At 49.4% G+C, this 22,353-nt stretch overlaps 1 protein-coding gene and 1 long non-coding RNA gene across 6 annotated transcripts in view; one reads left to right on the top strand and one right to left on the bottom strand.

Annotated features, from left to right (window-relative positions):
* LOC103166216 overlaps positions 1–22,353 on the top strand; it is a 476,150-nt gene that overhangs the window by 453,143 nt on the left and 654 nt on the right. For all 3 annotated transcript variants that reach the window (XR_003756829.2, XR_003756827.1, XR_003756826.1), the window contains exons 6-7: positions 15,936–15,998; positions 21,724–21,821. This is a non-coding gene — a long non-coding RNA (uncharacterized LOC103166216). The remainder of the gene's footprint in view (positions 1–15,935; positions 15,999–21,723; positions 21,822–22,353) is intronic.
* The window catches only part of ARHGEF28 (Rho guanine nucleotide exchange factor 28), a 277,359-nt gene continuing 270,997 nt past the window's right edge, over positions 15,992–22,353 (bottom strand). For all 3 annotated transcript variants that reach the window (XM_029057848.1, XM_029057856.2, XM_007658520.4), the window contains one exon: positions 15,992–16,861. In XM_029057848.1, coding sequence (XP_028913681.1) covers positions 16,728–16,861 — 134 coding nt within the window. In that variant the 3' untranslated portion in view covers positions 15,992–16,727. The remainder of the gene's footprint in view (positions 16,862–22,353) is intronic.

Raw genomic sequence — 22,353 nt, 5'->3', positions numbered from 1 at the left:
GTGCTTGGGAGAGTACAATACAGCAGAGTTGGTAGACGTGTTCCCTGCCCACAGCGAGCTTACAGTCCGGAGTGGCAAATAGGGGGAATAAATTATAGGTATGTGCATAAGTGCTATGGGGCTGAGGGAGGGGTAAATAAAGGGTCCAAATCCAAATGCAATAACTGGAAGGGCATGGATGCCTTTCTGGACAGCTGAGCTGTCCCGGAGCCCAAGAGAGTGACCGCTGCAACCGGGCCTCAGGAAGAGGTCAGAATGGACAGAATCTCAGTCAAGGCTGATATGACCTCCCCCATATCCTGCCAGCCGCAACTCTCCCCACATTTCAGGCCCTACTAAAAATCCTACCTCCTCCAACCAGTCTTCCCCAGTTAATTCCCAACATCCCCAGTCATAACAGTGGCCTAGTGGAAACAGCAGTGGCCTGGGAGTCAGCGGACCTGGGTTCTTATCCCACCTCTGCCACTAGCCTGCTGTGCGACCTTGGGCAGATCACTGCATTGCTCTGCGCTTCAGGTGCTTCATCTGTGAAATAGAGATAAAATACCTGTCCTCCCTCCTCCTAGGACTATTTGAGCCGCATGTGGGATAGGAACTTTGTCCAACCTGATTATGTGGTATCTACCGCAGCACTGCTATTACCACTGCCATTCAGAACTCTGTCCACATGTGTCCCTCCCTGCTTGGGGGAAGTTGGGGTCAGCTGGGTGCCTCACCACTCCCCAGGTCTCAGGAAAGGGCAGGGGAGTGAGAGGATCTGGGACAGGGGACTGTGTCCAACCTGATTACCTTGAATTTACCCCAGTGCCTAGAACATAGTAAGCACCTAACAAATACCATAATAATTATTATTATTACCTGGGCAATTCAGTCAACTAGAAAGAGGCCCCCGAGTTAGTGACCTCAACCGGAACCCCTTCTGCAGCAGCTTCTAGCAGAGCTCTTTGCACACCCTCTGGCAGTTCTGTCTGTGCTCTCGATCCTCTGTTCACAAAATGGGGAACTGGGTACTTGCCTCCTATGAACTTCTTTCTTTGGAAACCTTTAAAAACAAAAAGCACCCCTAGGAGTTTCTGAGATCAATCAATCAATTGTATTTATTGAGTGCTTACTATGTGCAAAGCACTGTACTAAGCACTTGGGATAGTAATAATAATGTTGATATTTGTTACAATTGAATTAGCAGATACATTGCTCTGCCACTTATCTGCTGTGTCATTATGGGCAGGTCACTTAACTCCTCTGTGCCTCAGTTACCTCATCTGTAAAAGGGGGATTGAGATTGTGAGCCCTACATGGGACAGGGGACTGTGTCCAACCTGATTTGCTTGTATCCACCCCAGCTCATAGTAGAGTGCCTAGCACATAGTAAGCACTTGACAAATACCATAATTAATATTATTATTTTCTAATTTTCTCCTAGCAACAATGTTATGCATAGGGGATTGGCTTCTGAACCAAACTGGGATATGCCATCGTTACCAAAATCACCCAGAATTGTGTATTCGGTCAATAATAGAAGAGTTTTGTTATTTGTGTTCTCGTGTCGATATTGAGCCAGAGAGTTTTTACTGGAAGTTCACCCATTTCTATTTCACTGGAATTTAATCGAATGATGGGTTGACCCTATCTGGCTGATCTGCTGATAACCAACCCCTGCCCCTGCCCTCGTCATACTTTAATAATAAGAAGAAGAAGAATTATGGTATTTGTTAAGTGCTTGCCATATGCCAAGCACAGTCCTCCCCATTTCCCCTCCCGCAACGCGGCTTTTAAAATAGTTCCCCCATTTCCCCATGACTTCCCTGGGAACAGGCCAGTGGTCCACCCAGACCAGTGTTCTGTCTCCAACAGTGCTAGAGGAGAAAGAGACAGAGAAAGAGAGAGTGTAGTTATCCTTCAAGCTCAAAGAAGATATCACTGAAGGGCAATCTCCCCATGGAGTGTGTGTGACTGAAAAGGCAATGTGGGAAACACAGTCTTGCCCCCGTTGTGCACGTACCCAGGCTGCTCTTTGCTGTGTGGTCCATTTTGTTGTTTCAAGCACTTGGTGCAGTTTCCCCCTTTGCATCCTTGAGACTGGACCTTTAGGAACTTCTGCTGGAAGAGAGCCACTCCCTCCTTGCAGGCAGCATGCCCCGCTGGTCTGGCTGCAGCAGACTCTTATCGTTCAGCTGGCACGTGGCCTTGTCTGAGCCTTTTTGGACTGCGTCCTGACACTGTTTCCTCTATGCTCCCTATTTCTGATTTCCCAATTTCAGCTCACCCTAGAGCAGTTGCCTGCTTGACATGCTCCCTCTCTCCCACACCTAGGGAGGGTGTAGTATGGTGTAGTAGATCATGGACCTGGGAGTCAGAAGGTCATGGGTTCTAATCCCAGCTCTGCCACTTGTCTGCTTGTGTGACCTTGGGCAATTCACTTCACTCCTCTGTGCCTCGGTTACCTCATCTGTATAATGGGGATTGAGGCTGTGAGCCCTATGTGGGATAGGGACTATGTCCAACCTGATAAACTTGTATCTACCCCTGTGCTAAGTACAGTGCCTGGCACACAGTAAGCACTTAACAAATACCACACCTCTCTCTTTTCTTCTCTTCATGCTTCACTTTCCCCCAGCCACCTAGAACGGCCCTCACATGTGTTTCCAAATCTTGCCTTCACTGGCTTCTTTTTCTGACTGTATAACTTCCCGTGGGACTGGATTCCATGGGCTTCCCACCTGTATCTGACACCTCCTGGATGCTTCTGAATGAGGCAACCCATGGACTCACTGCAGGGTGATTCTCCATCGGGAGTGACATCGAGTTGAGGGAGAGGGGAGAGAGATCGGAGTCCCCTCTGGAGCCCTGGGACTGCCTTGCCGCATCTTCCAGTACCTGGGTGAGTGAGAAGGACACGGCGTGGCAGCCCCGAGCCCAGTCTGGATGCCTGTTGGAGCTCATGGAGCAGATGGAAAGCAGATGGGAAGAGGAAGGGAATCGTGCAGTCCGCCGAGCAGCCAACTTTGGGACTTGGAGGATCCGACGAGCCATACTTGTGCTCAGCCCTTTAAAGGCCTTCTCTCTCCAGCTGTCAAATGACCATTTCTGGCTCCTGAGAGAGTTGAGTCATCCCCGCTTCCTTTTCGAGCTTGCCTGCAGAAGGTCGTTCCCAAACTTCTCCTCCAAGCACCAGCATAGCCAGCCTCCTCACACGGGCCAGGCCGAGGCGGGCAACGGGGCCTCAACAGAGCCTCAGGGTCGGGGTGTACTGCCTCACTAATCCTCAGTCCAGCAGGCACGGATGGACCTCCACAGCAGATACAGACACAGGACTAGGGTGGACTCTGATTGGTAAGGTGACGTCTAGCACCACGTCAATTCTGGGAAGGGAAAAGACCAGTTGAACACATGGGACTGTCCAACATGAAGCAAGATGAATGGCCACCTTCCACACGGCCCTGTCCATCTCCCGGGGCTGCAACCCATCAGCAGCATCACACATGCTGGTGGTGATTTCATTCAGTCGCGTAAATAGCCGATGTTCCCTCCAAAGACAATTGATATTGCATTGATATTGATATCGATGTGGCAGATATTGCTTTGGGCAGTTGAGGAGCCTATGAACTGATGGAGTTTGGTTGCCTGAGGCCTTCTGTCCCCTCTCTTTAGAGTGAATTTCCCCCTCCCTGAACGTTGGGCCGTGAATTATTCAATCAGGATATTGGAGAGCTGGGGAGCCCCTCCCCAAGACAAAAGTCCTAAAATGGGCTTTTGCCTTGCTGTTGGTGCATTGGAAGGAGGCTTGCTCTGTAAAACCTGGGTTCTAGTCCCAGTTCTGCATGTGGGCACAATGCACATCGCAATGTGCTGCCCCCCGCCCACCTCTACTCACCCACTGCACTCTGGGCCCCAAAGGCCTGGCAGAGATGGGGGTTTGAAGGTGGCACCATGCAAGCCACTGGCATGATCCGTGATTCTTCTGGGCGGGCACTCAGTCCTGGAGCCTTGGGACGGGGGCTCAACTGTATTTTCTGCCAGGAGACTCCTTCATCGTCATTGTCACTGCTCACTACTCCTTCAACTCGCCTCATGGCTGCATCACCTCACTGCTCAGTGAGAGAACAAGGATAAACCAGGTATTTGGAATGACCTGCCAACCTCTGCTGCTCCAAAGCATTTACTCATTGCATATGTGCCAGGGAGATCTCTCCAGGCCCCAGCACCTGCCACTGGCCATACCCACCTGATCACTTGCCACTGGCCACACACCTCATTATATCTCCTTCCCATTGTCAAGTCCGCCACCTCTCTCTGCCCTGCTGGGCACCTTGCTTCAAAGGCCAGCTGAAGGCAGCAGTGGCTTAAAAGCAGAGATTAAGCTCAGTTCGGAAGTAGGGGCCTATCAAAGGAAATAAGAATATCTTTTTTAGGATATTTTGAATTGGGGATGCATGGAAAAGGGGTATTTCCAGGACTTTCATCCATTTTAAAGACAAGGGTCTAATAAAGATTAAAGCTATTTCAGTTTACTGTCAGCCGCTGAGAAGTAATGATTTTAGATATTTTTAGGTTTCTAAATGGTCAGAATGGAAGGTTTTCTAATTGGAATTCACTTTTAATAAAACATGTGCTCTGCACCACGCGAAGCTGGAACTAGACGGATTTATGTGGAGAGAGTAGGACAGCTGATGCACCAAGAGCCAGGTCAGCTCGGCACCCCGCAGCCCCTTCTCGTGTTGTATCTTGCTGCTGCTGGACTTTTGGAGTCTCCCCCTGAGGACACTGAGCAGGGCTCAAGTCTGAGACATTAGGCTCAGTGAAAAGAGCATGGGCTTTGGAGTCAGAGGTCATGGGTTCGAATCCCAGCTCCACCACTTGTCAGCTGTGTGACTGTGGGCAAGTCACTTAGCTTCTCTGTGCCTCAATTGCCTCATCTGTAAAATGGGGATTAAGACTGTGAGCCCTACGTGGGACAATCCGATTCCCTTGTTTCTACCCCAGTGCTTAGAACAGTGCTCTGCACATAGTAAGTGCTTAACAAATACCAACATTATTATTATTAAGACCAGAGGCCACACAAGGAGTTGTGATTTGTGGTTTGTGCTCCACCCACTTAGATGCTCTCGTTCTGCCCTTTGCCTTCCTGCTGAGCACACTGGAAGGTTTCTGCCTAGGGCTTTACCGGCAAGGCCAGAATGACCACAGTAGAGAAGCAGTATGGCCTTGTGGATAGAGCACGGGCCTGGGAGTCAGAAGGACCTGGGTTCTAATCCCGGCTCTGCCACTTGTCTGCTGTGTGATCTTGGGCAAGTCACTTCACTTCTCTGGGCCTCAGCGACCTCATCTGAAAAATGGGGATTAAGAATGGAAGCCCCATGTGGGACATGGTCTCTGTCCAACCTTGTATCTGTTCCAGCACTTAGTACAGTGCCTGGCACATAAACAAAAACAAAAAAAAAGAAAAAGGCAGAGTGCAGGTGCTGGGTCATTGTGCCATGACCCAACCTTTGTCCTGGTGACTCCTTGCCAGCCACGCTAGCCTGCCCTGACCAGGTTTCCCCTGGGCCTGTTCATCTTACGGACTTCCTAACTGGTTCTTGGGCTGGAACATTTTCCCACTGTCGACTTAACCCCAGCAAGCATCCTCCTTCTCGCTGAGCCGGTGCTAGAAACCAGGTCTTCTGATTCCCAGGGCCTAGCCCTTTCCCGAGGCCAATGGTAAAGTTTATTTGCATCTATCCGGTGGCTGGGGCCTGTGGCCATTGGTTTGTTTTGAAGGCGCTGTGTGATCCAGGAGAGCATGTTTAATCCCCCGAGGGGTGGGATGCTTTTGGCAAACCCGTTTTTGTGACCAGAGGAGGTTTCTGCGTGAGAAATTGCCACCCTGCCCCTCCTTCCCCTTCATCTGTCCCCACCCTGAATGTGCAGGGAGGTTGGAGTGGAGGTAGTTGGAGTATTCATTGAGCATCCACTTGGTGTGGTGCTTGGGAAGAACAGAATAAAGAAGCTCCCCATTCTTTTCCTAAAGGGAGCTTGCACTGTAATGGGGGAGGCAGACGAAAAGATATTTACAAGAGAAGCAAACTAGATTTCTGCATATGCGGAAGAATGCTGAGGATGTGTATAAATACATTTGTTAAGTGCTGGAGTTGACTGATGGGTATTTACGGTTTTGGTGCTGGGAAATTAATCAGGGAAGCCAACCCTGATTAGTAGGATTCTAGGAGAGCTTGGAATGTGGGGAGAGCTGGGTGGGTTCTGTCAGATTCAAAGACTGGAGGGAATTCTAAGCCTGGGGAACCGTGTGAGTGAAGGGACAGAGGCAGCAGGCAGTGTTTCTGGGGTGCTGCTGGAGAGTCTGGGGCTGTGTTTCTGAGGTGCTGCCGGGCTGTCTGGGTCTGTGCTGGGGTGACCAGAGATGTGTCAGGGAGGTGCCAGGGCATCCTGGGCAGTATCGGGGTGGGGCTTCAATATGTGAAACTGCGCTAGAGCATCCAGGGCAATGAAAGGCTCTGGGGTGGTGCCAGGGTGGTGTCGAAGGTTGCAGGGCAGTGCTGACATATCCGGGGCAGTGCCGAGCTGTCAGAACAGTGCCAGAATGCCTGGGGAGGTGCTGTGCTGTAAGAGGCAGGGCCTAGTTATGTAGGGCGGTACCGTGATGTCCAGAGTGATGCTGGGGCATGTGGGGCGTCTGGGCCCGTGCTGATCTGGGGCTGGGTTAGCCACGTACCTGTTGACAGGATGGAAGGAAGGGACAGGGTGGCCACAGCTCTAGTCACACCTTCTATCAGGACCCTTTGTTCCTGAAGGACCTGGCCCCTGCCCCAGGGTTTGAACACTTGGCTCTGGGCAGCCTCTTCACAGCAGCAAGCCAAGTCAGAGGAAGCTTTGGGGCTGGATTTGGAGGGTTGAAGTCATTTGGAGGGTTGAAGTCCAAGTATGTACTCTGACATTTTCTAATGAATGTGGAGTTGGCCCAGAGCCTTAGAATCAGTCTCTCTACTACTACTACTATATAATCATCATTATCATTATGATGATTATGATAATAACAACAACAATAATAATAAGAGCAGTCATAGATGTATTGGTTAAGCACTTATTATTTGCCAAGTGCTGGGGTAATCCACAATGATCAGGTCAGTCACGGTCCATGTCCCTCATGGAGATCACAGTCGAAAGAGAGAGGGAGAACAGATATTTCATTCCCATTTCACAGTTGAGGAGACTGAGACACGGAGCAGTTTAGTGATTTGCTCTAGGTCACGCAGCAGACAAGTGGCAGAGCTGGGATTAGAATCCAGGTCCCCCAACTCCTAAGCCCTTGTTCTTTCCACCTGGTTACATTGCTTCCCATCTGGATCTGGCCATTTGGAGCAAAGATCAGTCAGTCAATCAATCAATCAGTGGTATTTATTGAGCACTTACTGTGTGCAGAATACTGTACTAAGTGCTTGGGAGAGTACAACAGAGTTGGTAGACATGTTTCCTGCCCACAGCAAACTTAAGTCTAGAGGGGGATAGAGACATTAATATAAATAAATAAATTATGGATATGAACATAAGTGCTGGAGAGAGATTTTACTACAGACTCTCTGCAATAGAATAGGTCAATCATTGAGCGCAGTCCATTTCACACCCATTTTGCTTAAAAGTTGGCATTATCCTTTGACTATGGCACCTGATGGTTTACCCCTCTTTCCCTTCCCTCTTTTCTCCACTGACTCTCCCCCTTCCCCCACCCCTTGCTTTTCAGCAGATAAATTATCTGGAATTTATTTTTCTCTACGGGGGAAATAAAAGAGATTGGAGTGAAATACAAGGACAAGCTGCTCATTAGCAACCAGAAAAATAGAAATAAATCTCAGTTAATTCAAAAGGTAACTGGTAATCTCCTCTAACTGTTTCCATAGCCCCAGAGAAGCTGTTGTCCCCTAGGAGAAGCAGAGATAATCCTGGAATAATGAGAAAGCTGAGAAATGCAGCAGACTGAACAGTTGGGGCATAGGGCGCAAGAGCCAGTGAGCGCACCTGGCTCGGAGATTTCCCAGAACCCGCAGGGGCTGCTCGCCAGGCCCCGCTGATGTCCCGGACAGCCGAGCTGGGCTGTAGGGGACTGTCTCAGCCTCAGGGAGAATCAACCGCTGACCACCCACGCCCCCGGTGCTATCGGAGGCCAAAAAGAGCCTGGTGGTGTAAAGTCCAGTCAGAAATCCAGCTTCCAGATGGGCCAGGCAGGCTGGAGGAATCCGGCGCTGCCGTCTCGTTTGAGGATTGGGTGCCTGGCAATCTCTCCGATGCTGTGACTTTGGCCAACGACACTGACAACTGTCCAGTTCATTGGTAATAGTTTATGGTACCTTAGGCATTTAGTAATAATAATAATGTTGGTATTTGTTAAGTGCTTACTATGTGCAGATCACTGGTCTAAGCGCTGGGGGAGATACAGGGTAATCAGGTGGTCCCACGTGAGGCTCACAGTTAATCCCCATTTTACAGATGAGGGAACTGAGGCCACTCCCACGGGGGTGTTGGAGGCTAAAAGAAGGCTAGTGGTGTAAAGACCAAAGTGATGTGTTGGCAAATCAGAGCAGGGCAAAATGTAGAAACATTAGTGCTGTTCGCTGTAACTCTAAGCTTTATAGGCACCAGGGTACCACCTGTTTGGTTAAGCTCAGCAATAACTGTGCTCTGTACACATCCCACATGTAGATGTGAGTTGGGGATTGTTGGGGATGAGTCCTGAGGCAGTTGGTTGCCTGCCTTTTCCCCATATTTGGGAAGGCACAAAGAACTGGCTTCGAGGAGTTGAGTGAACTTGATGGGTCAGTTTGCTGCAAACGACAGCCCTCGGCTCTCAGTTGGAATAGCTTCCAGGCAAATCGTTTGTCCAAGCCCTCCATTCCAAGAACGTGTTTTCTCCCTTGCTATTTCACTCCACTGACACACCAAAAAAGAAGAATGAAGGGGATGGAATTTGTGGCCATGGAAAACAATTGTTCTTTGTGGAGGTGGGAGGCTTGCTCAGTCCTTTTACCTGAGAAATGAGGTAAATGAGCTCGTGCTGAGTGTGTCAGACGCACACACACACACACACACACACACACACACACCATCTTAATTACAAGCAGCAAACAGGGCACACGGCACGCTTCACAACATCTGTCTGGACCTTAATTAATCCAACCTCCCACAGTTGCCATAGCAACCACACTGAACAGACTTGGGTGGTTCATTAGAAAATCATCCACTTCTTTCTTGACCTCCACACTAAGCCCTCCGCAGTCATCCGCACCCAACCCGGTGGGCAGAGTCGTGCCATGGGGCAGCAGGAGACAGTAAAGTCACCCCCTGTGCTTACACAGTGAACCCCAGATGCTCCATGCTAGGCCGGGCAGAGAAAGAGGAGATGTGCTTAGATTTTTTTTAAGTGCTTGCAAAAACCCCATGAATCAATCAATCAGTGGTATTTACTGAGCACTGTATTAAATGCCTGGGAGAAAACAATACAACAGAATTAGCAGACTTGTTCCCTGGACATAACGAGTTTTCAGTTCATCACCGCCCTTACTCTATCAGAAACTCCTGGAATGGGGCAGATTAATAAACACAGTTTCTACCCATGAGACCTTGAGGAGTTGGCTATCTCCCGAGCATCAGCTCTGGAGCTTCGCCCCCAGAAACCGAAGTTGTCCGAGTTCAGCTTCTTTGCCCCCATTCTGAGCGACCCCCAGACTGGTCCCGGGCTCCTGCTCCCAGGCGGCTGTCAACCCTGGTGGAGTCGTCTGAATTTTGGTCCCTTGAGGGAGGTGGGGACTGCCGTAATTGCTTGAGGTCAAAGGGCAATACCAGAATCCCAGCCATCCACAAGCATTTGGAATCGGGGTCCTTGGGCTGTCTGTGCTCAGCAGAATCCAAGAACCAACCCAAACCGGAGCCAGGAAATATGACTATGGGGAAAGCTGCAGATCAGATGCAGCATGGCATAAGTAGATAGAGCCCAGCCCTGGGTGTCAGAAGTTTAAGCATTCTAAGCCCGGCTCCGCCACTTGTCTGCTGTGTCACCATGGGCAGGTCACTTAACTTATCTCTGCCTCAGTTACCTCATCTGTAAAATGGGGAATGAGACTGTGAGCCCCATCTGGGACGAGGACTGTATCCAACCTGATTTACCTGTCTCCACCCCAGCACTTAGTACAGCCCCTGGCACATAGTAAGTGCTTAACAAATACTATTATCATTATTATTATCATCATCATTATTATCATTATTATCAGAGGGGGCATGGGAATAGGGTCAGAGCTGGGGGGCTTTTGTGTTCTAAGCCTCGTGGTACATGGAGTTCCAGCCACACTGGGAAGCAGGTGGGATTTCTGGGACTCCGTTTTCCAGAAATGCCTAGGGCAGTGATGGGGCAGTGGGCTACAACTTCTGCCATCCCCTGCACCTAAGTGGCAGCTGCCTCTGACTTCAAAGTGCCACGGCAACAAGGCAATGCCACCCCGAACTGGAGCCCTGCATGGCAGGGCTGGGGGCAGTCATTCAGTGAGCCCGGCCCCGGCCCCACCCGGAGCTACATTAGCGTTCCCCTGATCGCATCCCATGCTGAGGGGATGGAATTTCATCACTGGGTTTTGGCAAGGTTGCTCGTGGGAACGATTAAGGACAATTACACTTTATTCTCAGCCGTTGGATGATTTAACATTTCTTTGTGTGAGATCCCCGCATCCCTGGTTCCTTTAGAGACTGTAAAAATGAGCCTCAACAATTACCCTGTAGACTTGACTTTCAATTATCTATGGTAATGGGGAATAGGAGGCATGGGAGCAAATGAAATCCGCAAATATTCCAAATTCAATTTATTTGATTTCATTACCTGTTTCATCTGAGCTGGGATCAAAGAGAAAAGGGATTCTTCCCTTCCTTGGGTGGTGAATCAACTCTCAGGAGGGAGAGGAGAATGTGGGGTTGGGGGTGGAAGGAGAGGAAGAAGGGCCTGTGAGGGGGAAGGAGGAGAGAAAAAAAAAGGGAAGGGGAGTGAAAAGAAGGGAATGGAGAAAAGAAATGGAAGGGGTCATAGGACAGCTAAAGGCCTGGTCAACCCTCTTCCTCTGTAGCAGAAAGTTTGTCCACCTTACTGAACCCGTCTTTAGTATGTTTCCAGGCTCGAAGACTGGTTTGTGTGACATGGCGACCGTATCGTCCATAGCCCATGTTGAGTCCTGCCGATGCTAGAGGGAGAGGCCCAAGGGTAGTTCATCCCCTTTGGGTGAGCTGGACGGCACTGCCTCAAAAGGTGTCAGGGCTCAGTAGAGGAGAACTTTGGCAGAGGGTGTTGCAGCATGATGGAAGTTCCTCCTCTGTGTGTGTGCATGTGCATGTGTGTGGTAATGGGTGAGGAGGAGGGAAAGCAAGGCCAAGGAGCAGTGCCCTGAATTCACCCCACATCACCCACCAAGGGTTTTAGGGTGACCTCATCTATGGTTGATGTCTCCTTTGGCCCTGGGAGCCCTGGAATCCATCTTATTTACTGAGCACTTACTGTGTGCAGAGCTTGGGAAAATACAACATTGCACATTTGGTAGATATATCCCTTGTCCATAAGGGACCTACAGTCTAGTGCTGTGGGGCTGAAGGTGGGGTGAATAAAGGGTCACAAATCCAAGTGGAAAGGCAACACAGAAGGGAGAGGGAGTAGGGGAAATGAGGGCTTCGTCGGGAAGGCCTCTTAGAGGAGATATGATTTTAATAAGTCTTTGAAGGTGGGGTGAGTGGCAGTCTTTTGGATATGAAGGCGGAGGGAATTCCAGGCCAGAGGCAGGATATGTGCAAAGAGTCAGTGGTGAGATAGATGAGGTTGAGGTAGGGTGAGTAGGCTGATGTTAGAGTGAAGTGAGCCATGCTGGGTTGTAGAGTTTTGTCTGATGTAAAGGTGGATGGGCAGCCACTGGAGGTCCTTGAGGAGTGGAGAAACATGGAATGAACAGTTTTATAGAAAAATGATCCAGACAAGTAAAGGGTAGAGTAGGTTGAATAGGGTAAAGTTGAGTATGGACCGGAGTGGAGAGAGGCAGGAGCCAAGAAGATCAGCAAGGAAGCTGATGCAGTAATAATAATAATAATGTTGGTATTTGTTAAGCGCTTACTATGTGCCGAGCACTGTTCTAAGGGCTGGGGTAGACCCAGGGGAGTCAGGTTGTCCCACGTGGGGCTCACAGTCTTAATCCCCATTTTACAGATGAGGTAACTGAGGCACCGAGAAGTAGTTGAGGTGGATAGGATAGGTGCTTGGATCAATGTGGTAGCAGTTTGGATGGAGAGGAAAGGGTGGATCTTAGCCACGTTGTGAAGGTAGAACTGACAGGATTTGGTGGCAGATTGAATATGTAGGCTGAATGAAAAAGATGAGTCGGGGATAACGCCAGTGTTCTGGGCTCGTGTGACAGGGAGGATGGTGGTTCTGTCTAAAGTGATGGGAAGGTCTGGGGGAGGACAGGGTTTGAGGGAGAAGATAAGGAGTTCTGTTTTGGACATGTTACATTTGAGATGTCAGTGGGACATCCAAGTAGAGATATCCTGAAAGCAGGAGAAATATGAGACTGGAGAAAAGGAGAGAGATTCCAGTAGAAGGGGTTGGTCCAGTGTCAAAGGCAGCCGAGAGGTCAAGGAGGATTTGGATGAAGTAGAGGCTGTCAAATTGGGTAAGAAGGTCACTGGTGACTTCAGAGACTTTAATCCAATGGGTTAGGGTTTGCAGAGGGAATTAAACATCTGACAGAACTGGCAAAGGCAATGGGCAAGGGAGTCAATAAGGATGGAGAAATAATGTCCGGCAGAGGAGAGGGTGGGGTTAAAAAGCGGTTGGGATCATTTTGAGATTAACAGGTCGGCTTTTCGCCAGCAGCACTCCACGACTCGTGCATGGGAGTGAAGGACCAGTAACTGGACTGGGTGGTAGCGGCGGATTATGTGGGCTCAGGTCTCTTCTGGAGATCCAGCAGCTGGTGCTTGGACCCACCCCTGCCCCCGGGACCACCTTGTCCACTCTCCAGCCATTCTACGTTGTTTCGTCCCAAATCAAGGTCCAGTTATCATTGTTAAATGTTGTCTTGTCCTCCCAAGCCAGAGGCGGCACAGCCTCAGCAAACAGCAAGGGCAGAGCCCCACCTTCCTGCCCCTTGGAAGCAGTGTGGCCTGGGGGCGGGATGTCTGAGGGACTGGGTGTCGAGACCCCAGACTCTAGTCCCAGCTCTGCCACCTGACAAAGTCACTTTTCTATCCTGGGCCTCGCTCCCTTTCCTCATCTGTAAAATGGGGACGAGAACCCTGCTCTTCCTCCCTCTTAGATCGTGAGGTTTGTGTGTGTGAGTTTGGGTCTGATTGTCTGAAATCTGCTAGGGTAGTTGACCCACAATAAGCACTGAACACAATACCATCATGATTTTTAGACATTAGAAACCAGAACCGGCTGGGATTCCAGGACAGCAGGAACAAAGACACCTGGTCTCAGCCTTGCTGTGGGGGCCGTTCGGCATGGAAGAGCCCCAAATCCCAGCTCCTTCCCTCTTCTGCCATCAGGGAAGGCAGTCCTATGGCTGGGGGAGGCAGCTGTAACCACAATCCAAGGGGCTGCATCTCCCAGGGGGCTGCATCACACCTTTCCCCAAGTGAGGAAGACCCCCGCCCCCCACTCCCTGCCTCTCACTTGATGAAACACGCCCTCAGTTCTTGCTCAGTCTGGCCTGTGAAAGATGACACCTGAGTCCACATAGCCCCAGAGGGGCAGAGGGCAAAGCGTGTGGTTTCTTTTTCCATCCCAGATCTCTGCTCGGATCAGATATTTGTCTTTAGCCCTCCACTTGGTTGAAAGTCAGTCCTTTTTGGGAACCTCATTCATCTTCCCGGGACGAGGCTTTGTGAGCGGGGCCCCTCCCCCAGGCTTGGTCTGCCTATCTTGGTGGCCACTGATGGATGTTCCGAAAAGGCCGGTGGTACTTGACCGTTCTCGCTGCAGCCTCGTTCACAAGTCTATTAAAATGTGGATGATGGGGCAGCCACAAGTTTGTGGCCTAGTGGGAAGAGCATGGGCCTGGCAGTCAGCAGTTCTGGGAGACAGAGGACCTAGTTCTGATCCCAGCTCCATGACTTGTTTGCTGTGTGACCTTGGGCAAGTCACTTCACTGGGCTTTAGTTACCTCATCTGTAAAATGAGGATTGAGACTGTGAGTCCCATGTGGGTCAAGGACTCTGTACAAACTATCTTGTACCTATTCCAGTGCTTAGTACAGTGGCTGGCACAAAGTAAGTGCTTAACAAATAGTACAATTTTTAAATCATTATTATTATTGTGTGTTGTTGCTGTTGTCTGCTACTGCAGCGAGAAAAGTAGCAAGGGCCCTCTGGGCACCCAGTGGATCCTCACTGCTGGATGCAGGGATGATCCAGGCCAAGGCCTTGCCAGCCACTGACAGAAGCAGGACAGCGAAGCTATGTCGTTGGAGGAAGGACGGCACTAATTACATACCTGCTGCATTCAGTCCGAACAAGTTTCTCGCTCCCGCCCTTATGGAGAGTACAGTCCAACAGGGTGAATTGGGTGAGGCAGAAATGCTCCAAAGGCAAGTAATAATAATTAAGCACTTGTTAAGCACTTACCTTATGCCAAACACTGCTCTAAGCACTTGGGTAGATATGTTTCCTTCCTAAGGAAGGAAACTTCCTTCCTCTGCCCCCCCTCCACCCTCTGCACCCTCCTCTTCCCCCCTTCACCTTCCCTCAGCTAAGCCCCCTTTCCCTCTGCTCCTCCCCCTCTCCCTCAGCACTGTACTTATTTGTATATATTTTTATTACCCTATTTATTTTGTTAATGAGGTGTATATCCCCTTGATTCTATTTATTGTGATTATGTTGTCTTGTTTTTGTCCATCTGTCTCCCCCAATTAGACTGTAAGCCTGTCATTGGGCAGGGATTGTCTCTATCTGTTGCCAAATTGTACATTCCAAGCGCTTAGTATAGTGCTCTGCATATAGTAAGCGCTCATTAAATACTATTGAATGAATGAAAACAGGCCCGTTTACCCCCATTTTGCAGATGAGGAAAGTGAAGCACAGAAGAAGAAAATAAGTTGCCCAAGGTCACCCAGCAGGCAAGTAGCAGAGCTGAGCCTAGAACCCATGTTCTCTGACTCCCAGAGAACTGCTTCCCCAACCCATCCCATCTTCTTCATTTCCCTGTGAGTCCAGCTAGGGCGGCTGAATGGCAAAGGGCGTCTGTGACAGGCAATGGATAGTAATTAGGGGACCACCTGCCTGCCAGCAGTCTGGTCCCTGGAACACACAAAGTGTAGAGCAAAGTTGATGGGAAAAGCAGCAGCTTTGGCCCCCAGCCCAAAGGCTAACCTGGGTGATTCAAACTGTGACAAAAACTCCTGGTTGGGCCATATTGAGTACCCGGGGCTCCCCCTTCCCAGGTCACCGGGCCTGGAGGCCACCCCGCTGGCAGAGTTGTCCCCCATGAGGCCCTGGAGTGGGACCCAGAGCTTTGGAGGAGACACAGAAGCCCTTACTCTGGAAGAGATGATCAGCCCACTCTGATGTCTGTGTCTCATTGTTAGAGAGAGGGAGGGAAACAACCCTTCATTTCTGCTGCTATAACAAGGGACTTGAAGGGCAGCCTGTGTTAGCGCAAGTTCCCTGATGGTCAGAGGCCTTGGTCCAAGCCCAGGTAAAGCTGCCTTCCTCAGAGATCTGGAAGTGTCAGATCGTCAGACTCCTTGACCTCTAGAGGGACTTTCCCCGTCGCTTGTGGCTAGGAAGCAGTACGGTCCAAAATGAGAAACAAAAATGCTGTGGCCTTCGCTTATCTTTTGGATCTAGATTGCTCCCTCCCACTGTGAAGGAGTTGCGCTAGGACTTGCGGGCATCTTGTTTACAGGTCCATCTTTCTTTTGCAGAAGAGAAGATTTCGGTTGTGCTGTGAAGCGGAACATCATGAATCTCAACCGGGGAATGATGAGGTATGAGATATTTATTGACACCGACCAAAGTATACAAATGTTTTTGAAGAACGACTTAACATTTCCTGGTTTATTTTCTAACACACATGGTGTGGGGCAGGGGAAGTCACCTTTCTGAAGACAGGGTGTGGTTTTCCTTTATGGAAAAGCAATATACAGCACGCCTCACAGCCACAGACAGTTTCCATTCTGTTTTCGTAATGGAAGGGGAGAGCTCTGTGGTGGAAGGCAGAAGCAAATGTGAGCTCTCCAGACACAACGGCCATCTTCCTGGACCACTGAGGAAGCCAAATCTGGCCAATCCCAGAGCAGCCTCGGTAGCCGCTCCAGTAGGGGTCCGAGAGGGAGATGGGTTATATCTACCAAACGTGGTGGCGGTCAAATAGAAATCCAATTTGGACCGTGATGTCAATGATGGGAAATTCACCCCTTCTTCTGCCATAAAAAGCCCCCGTTAAGTGAGAGGCTTCGTGGCAGAAGAACAGGAGGTAAATGTCACATCTGAAATGAGGGGTGACAAGTTAAAGATTAGAAACGAGGGCCATTCTCAATAACTTAATTGTCAGTTACACTCACGGCAAGAAGCAGAACCGTACAGGGGTCTCAAATATCCAGCCATCCTTAGCACAGTCTGGCCTTATGGGAAATATGCATTTTCAGAAAGCCGACGTACAACTTTTTCACCAAAAGTGCTAGTGTTTTTTTTATCTGTGTCATTTTCGCACAAGATTAGAGGTAAACAATGTTTTCTTCCATGCCATCGCCTCCATCGGGGTCCCCACCCGGGTTCCGCTGGTCTTCAGGGGTGGGTTGGGGTTGTTCACTCCCCAGATCCAGACCCCATCCCGGCTCCGCCACTGGATCTGAAACACACAGGCATAGCGAGGGAGGGTTACAGGACAGTCCTTGCCTGGCCCTGGTCCTTCTGTCCTCTCTTCTGCCTGTCCAAGTCGAGGGAGAGAGAGAGAGAGACTGTCATCGTCCCCACCCCCCGGCAAAGAAGCTCATTTTTGTTGTTGATGGATTGCACCCGGCCTTCTTTGTGGGTGTCGGGGGCCACTTGTCCCTTTTCAGTAATGGTGGCCTGCCCGCTTCCCCTCAGCTTTGCAATGCACCAGCACTCTTGGTCCTTACAGCTCTTCCTTAAAGTGAACACTTCTGACTCCAAGCCTGCTCTGATTTCCCCTCACCTGCTTCTGCGAGGAGGAGGGATGGGGATAATAGTTATTGTGGTACTTGTTCAGTGTTTACTAGGAAGGAAGCACTGTGGTAAATTAAAAAATAAACAAACAGGTTAGACATGGTCCCTGTCCCACATGGGGTTCACGGAGGAAGTGGTGGGAGAAACAGGTACTGAGTCTGTATGTTATAGATGAGAAAATTGAGATATAATAATAGAGATATAGGCCATAGGGGAGGTGTTGTTTCTTTGTCTTCCATGGAGGGTTTTGTAACTGGTGTTTTGTGGAGAGACGGAAAAGCATTAGGTTGTTTGGAGTGAAAGGAGATCTCACTGCAGCACAGAGGTAAGAGCCTGGGATAAGGAGAGGGAGGTTGTGGGTTCCAATCCCCACTGGTGGCAGAAAGGAAAGTGTGAGTGACCCCCCCCCCTTTTTGTCCCCTGTCTATGTAAAGAGAGCTCCTCGAAACCTCGTGTTTGTGAGCTCGCATGCATGAAGAGAGCATGCAAGTGAGTTCTCCATCTCTCCTCCTTGAGAGACACTGGGCAACCTGCTTCCTCCCACTCAACACCACAGGGGCAAAGTCCCTTGTCTCCCTACCCACAGATCTCAAAGCAAATGGAGGCGTTGTCCCTAGAGGCCAGTGGCCAGGTAGTGGCATCTCTCTGGTTTACAGATGGGTCAATGGAAGGAGAAAGGTGGGTCACACCTTGCTCCACAGAACAAAACCCCTCCCCTCTGACCCCCAGCCATCTACCTCCCAGTCCCACCCTCAGAGATGCCAGAAACACTTTGGTCAATTCTCAGCAGCCCACCAGGTGAGTTGCTGCATCTTTCATGGGGAGGCCAGCAGCCAATGACACGCCATCTCTGGCTTGGTCTGCTACAAACTCCACAGGACTAGGCCTCATCCCAATCTTTATTTTCACCACTCCCTGAAGCTCAAATGTTTACAGCAGGTGAGTTCTAATTAGTAGAGGAAACTGGCTCATGTTTCTTATCCTGGGTTCTGTCGGCTGTTTTTGTATTTAATCATTTTCAGCTCCCCACTGCCTAACAAGCCACCACATAGTCGCAGGCACAACCACTCAGCCCAGTGGACCCTAAATGATTTTCCTGGCCGATATGCTTTACAAAATCCCCTTCTCGGAAGGCCAGAACTAGGAAAATGCCAATAGAGGATCTTAATAAGGACTGACCCGCGAACAGTAGTGATTGTATGGTGCAACAAGGATGTTGGTCTGGCATCAAATGCTCGTGTTATTGGGTTCATCTGCTGCTTTTGCCCTGCAATTTCATAGTTCCAGTCTGGCTGGGTAGCGCACACTGGAAAGGCGGGAGGCCTTGCTGGGAGACCAGTGTTTAGCTCAACAGTGCCTCCAAGAGTCAAATCCCCCAAAATTCAGGCTGATGGAAACAAAAGGCTACGGTCCCCAGTGAATAAATGCATCGTGGAATCTGGGATTCCTCCCCTCCCATCAATCGATGCTATTTATTGAGCATTTACTGCGTGCAGAGCACTGTGCTAAATACTTGGGAAAGCACAAAACAAGAGAGTCAGTAGACACCTTCCCTGCCCACATTGAGCTCCCCTCCAGGAAGAAAGGTGGTACAAAGAGCAGAGGGTCCTTTCTCCTCTTGCTGATTTGGTTTCTTATTGCTACATATATACTTCTGCTAGTTTTTCCCCAGCATCATTCTCAGGTTTGGTGCTATGCCTCAAGTATCAGTCATTCAATTGGACTTATTGTGCGCTTACTATGTGCAGAGCACTGTACTAAGCACTTGGGAAAGTACAATACAATAAACAGTGACATTCCCTGCCCACAGTGAGCTCGCTACCTATTTTGGAAGTTGAACTTTGGATCACTGGGGGAGGGGGAGGGGGGGAACCATTAGGGATGTTGGTGGACATCCTTAATCGTGAGGTCAGACGCCCAAGGGGGGTGGATGCCCCAGGGGTACTCCAAGCCTCCTCTGCCACTATTAGAGGCACTGGTTCTTGGCTGGATGGACCAGGTCCTGCTGCTGCTGCTTGATCAAGAAGCCCTACGACATCACTATTTTAACTCTAAGAAACCACTCATCCCCACTGGAGTCATAGGCAACAGCGAAACCCAGATCAGGACTGCAGGCCCGGGGCAGTGCTGGGACTAGACTGTAGTCCTTTGTAGGCTGGGACTCTTTTAACTGGGTCCTGCTGCCTCTAAGTCAGCTCCATTTTACTGGTTTTGCTGGACCTCAGCACTTAAGTGATCTGTCAACCACCTGGGATTAATACTTGGGAACTATCTAACCTAGATTGTTAGTACTGGTTCACATGCATTGCACGAGGTGTCTAAAAGGATACAAATTTGGACAGCGCCTTTTCCAACTACATACTAGAAAAAGGTCTGGGTTGTTGCGATCGATTTCATTTTAAGGAGAGAGTGTATGATCTGCTTACCCTTTCAGCACTTTGTTACGCCGATCCTTCGACTCTTACGAACCTATTAAAATAAATTACAGCTAGGGGAAATAGTAGTGATAATAATCATGGTGTTAAGTGCTTTCTATGTGGCAGGCACTGTTCTGAATCCCCCTCTTACAGATGAGGTAACTGAGGCACAGAGAAGTGCAGTGACTTGCCCAAGGTGACACAGCAGATAAGTGGCAGAGCTGGCATTAGAACCCATGACCTTCTGACTCCCAGGCCCATGTTCTATCCACTATGCCATGTAGGTTCTTTATGGGGAAAGATCATGTCTACCAACTTGGACTGACTTAGATTGTGAGCCTCATTTGGGACTGTCCAACCTGATGAACGTATGTATCCCAATGCTTTGAATAGTGCTCGATACATAGTAAGTGGTTAATAAATAATAATAATGATAACTCACATTGTATTGTCCCTGACACTTAGGAAAGTGCTCTGCACAGAGTAAATGCTCAATAAACACCACTGATTGATGGACTGCTAGATAATACAGCAAACTAGGCCAATGTGAGGTGAATGTCAGCAAGGGGGATGCTTACTACATTCTTTCAGGAATGTCTTGATCATCACCGAAGATGCTTCTAAACCAATGCAAAGTATTCCAGTCTTCCACGAAGCAGACAGAAACTAATCCCACACCAGATTGCTGGACACCCAATCTGAAAAGGCAGCACTTCCCTTTCAAGCAGCATTTTATTAATTAAGGTATTTGTTAAGCACTTACTCTGTGCCAACCCCTGTAGCGAGCACTGGGGCAGACAACTATCTAACACCTCCCATGCTAGTGTTCCAAGCCTTTTCCAAATAGCAGAAAGCAGGACTCCCCTTTTAAGGTTTAGGAGTTTGGGTCACAAGTCAGCACTACTGGGTGGAAGTGGATCCCCCGGCTGGATCCCAGGAGTCCAGCCCACTACCTTCCAGAAATTGGCACTGGGGGACGGCCGGACTCCAAGAAGATAGCCGTCATATAGGCGACCTGTCAAGCATGGCCAGAGTGTGACCAGCAGTCTCTTGCCTCTGCTACCAATCCAACTTAGACTGATTTTTTAGCACAACTCGGAGTTTCGGCTGAATTCAGCTCAGGGCAGCAAGAGTTACGGTCTATGAGCTGCTCTTCGTGCACTGCCCATAATGGCAATAATAATGATTATGTCTTTCTTTAAATACCTCCTATGTGTCAGAAACTGGGCTAAGTCTTTGGGGCGGATGTAAAATAATCAGTTGGGACAGGCTCTCTGCCCCATGCCATGCTGACTGTCTAAAGATTAAGGAGCAATCTATGTCCTGTATACTTATATTGGTCCACTGCACTGTGTTGCATACTCGCAAGCCACAAGTGGCATAACTAATTCCTTCCTTTCTTTGGTTTTCGGTCCTGAAACTCAGGGCTGAGGCCTGCCTTGGTATTCTAGCCTGAGACTCCATCAGCTTCCGTGGACACTGTTGCGTAAGCTCTTTAGCCTGAAACCGACTCTCTGTGACCAAACATAGAAGCCCTTTTTTAGAAGTTACGTATCGTGACTTCACATATAAGAAGCAGCATGACCTAGTGGAAAGACACAGGCCTGGGAGTCAGAGGACCCGGTTCTAATGCCGGCTCTTCCACTTCATCTGTCAAGTGAGGATTCAATGCCTGTTCTCCCTCCTACTTAGAATGTGAGCCCTAACTAAGGCAGGGACCGTGTCCAACCTGAATACCTTGTATCTATCCCAGTACTTGGTACATAGTAAATGGTTAACAAATACCACAACTATGATGTCGCTCTCTGGCCACTCTGTGCAGTCTGATCCAAATGTCCCAAGGAGAAAAGACACCCCATTTCTAGAGAGGAACACTGGGTTGTGGGGGGGTATAAGAAGTTGAGGTCTCAGTGCCCATAGAAGCAGTAAAACAAACACTATTGCAGCTCCCAAGAGGTCCCTGTGGAGCAAGAAAACTATATTCCTAATTATATTGACCCGGCAAATGGTCTCAAAAAGACCTGGGGAAGCACCACAGTATCGATCCTCTGGTATTCAAACTGAGACACACCTCTAACTTTCTTCCTTTTTTCTTAAACTGTTTCAGGCCCGATTCTCAGTTCACCAAGCAGTCATCCCCCAACAGGCCTAATGAGGAAAATCACCACCTTCCTGCAGGACCAAGATTAGTGATTGATGCACTGGGTAAGAAGGATGGCACAAAGATTTCATATTTTTATCATGTAGCTAGCACAGTGCAGGGCACATAGTCTGGTGCTTTGGCCACTGCTTTGTCCAAGGTCCCCAGGTCCACAGAGGCCAGCTGCCTGACAGTCAGCCCCATGACCCTTTCTTTCCAGGACAGTCCTTGCAGTGGGATGGCATTTTGGGGAAGAACAACTTGCCCTGGCATCAACGGTCGGTCGAACCCGCCCTCACATTCTCGGCCCCATTGGGAGAGTTCTCTCTGAGGCCCAGAGCGCAAAGAGCAAGGGGACAAGCAAGAGTGTTGCACACTGCAATACATAAACCAGAATTTTCCCTGCAAAACCTCTTTTCCAGCTCAAGGGGCCAGGGCACAGCACCCAGCCTTGGCTTGCCCCAGAATGCCTCCATGGAACCGAAACACTGTTCTCATCGACCAGAAGCCTGCTTTGGTGCATTCTTTTTCAACATGACAAACCTCACTCACCACAAATGATGTTTTTCACAACTCTATAGGAAGGGCTGATTAATT

This window comes from Ornithorhynchus anatinus, chromosome 1 (assembly GCF_004115215.2).
Source record: "Ornithorhynchus anatinus isolate Pmale09 chromosome 1, mOrnAna1.pri.v4, whole genome shotgun sequence".
NCBI lineage: Eukaryota > Metazoa > Chordata > Mammalia > Monotremata > Ornithorhynchidae > Ornithorhynchus > Ornithorhynchus anatinus.
The sequence above is the reverse complement of the archived record's forward strand: the minus strand, read 5'-3'. Positions and strand labels throughout refer to the sequence as shown.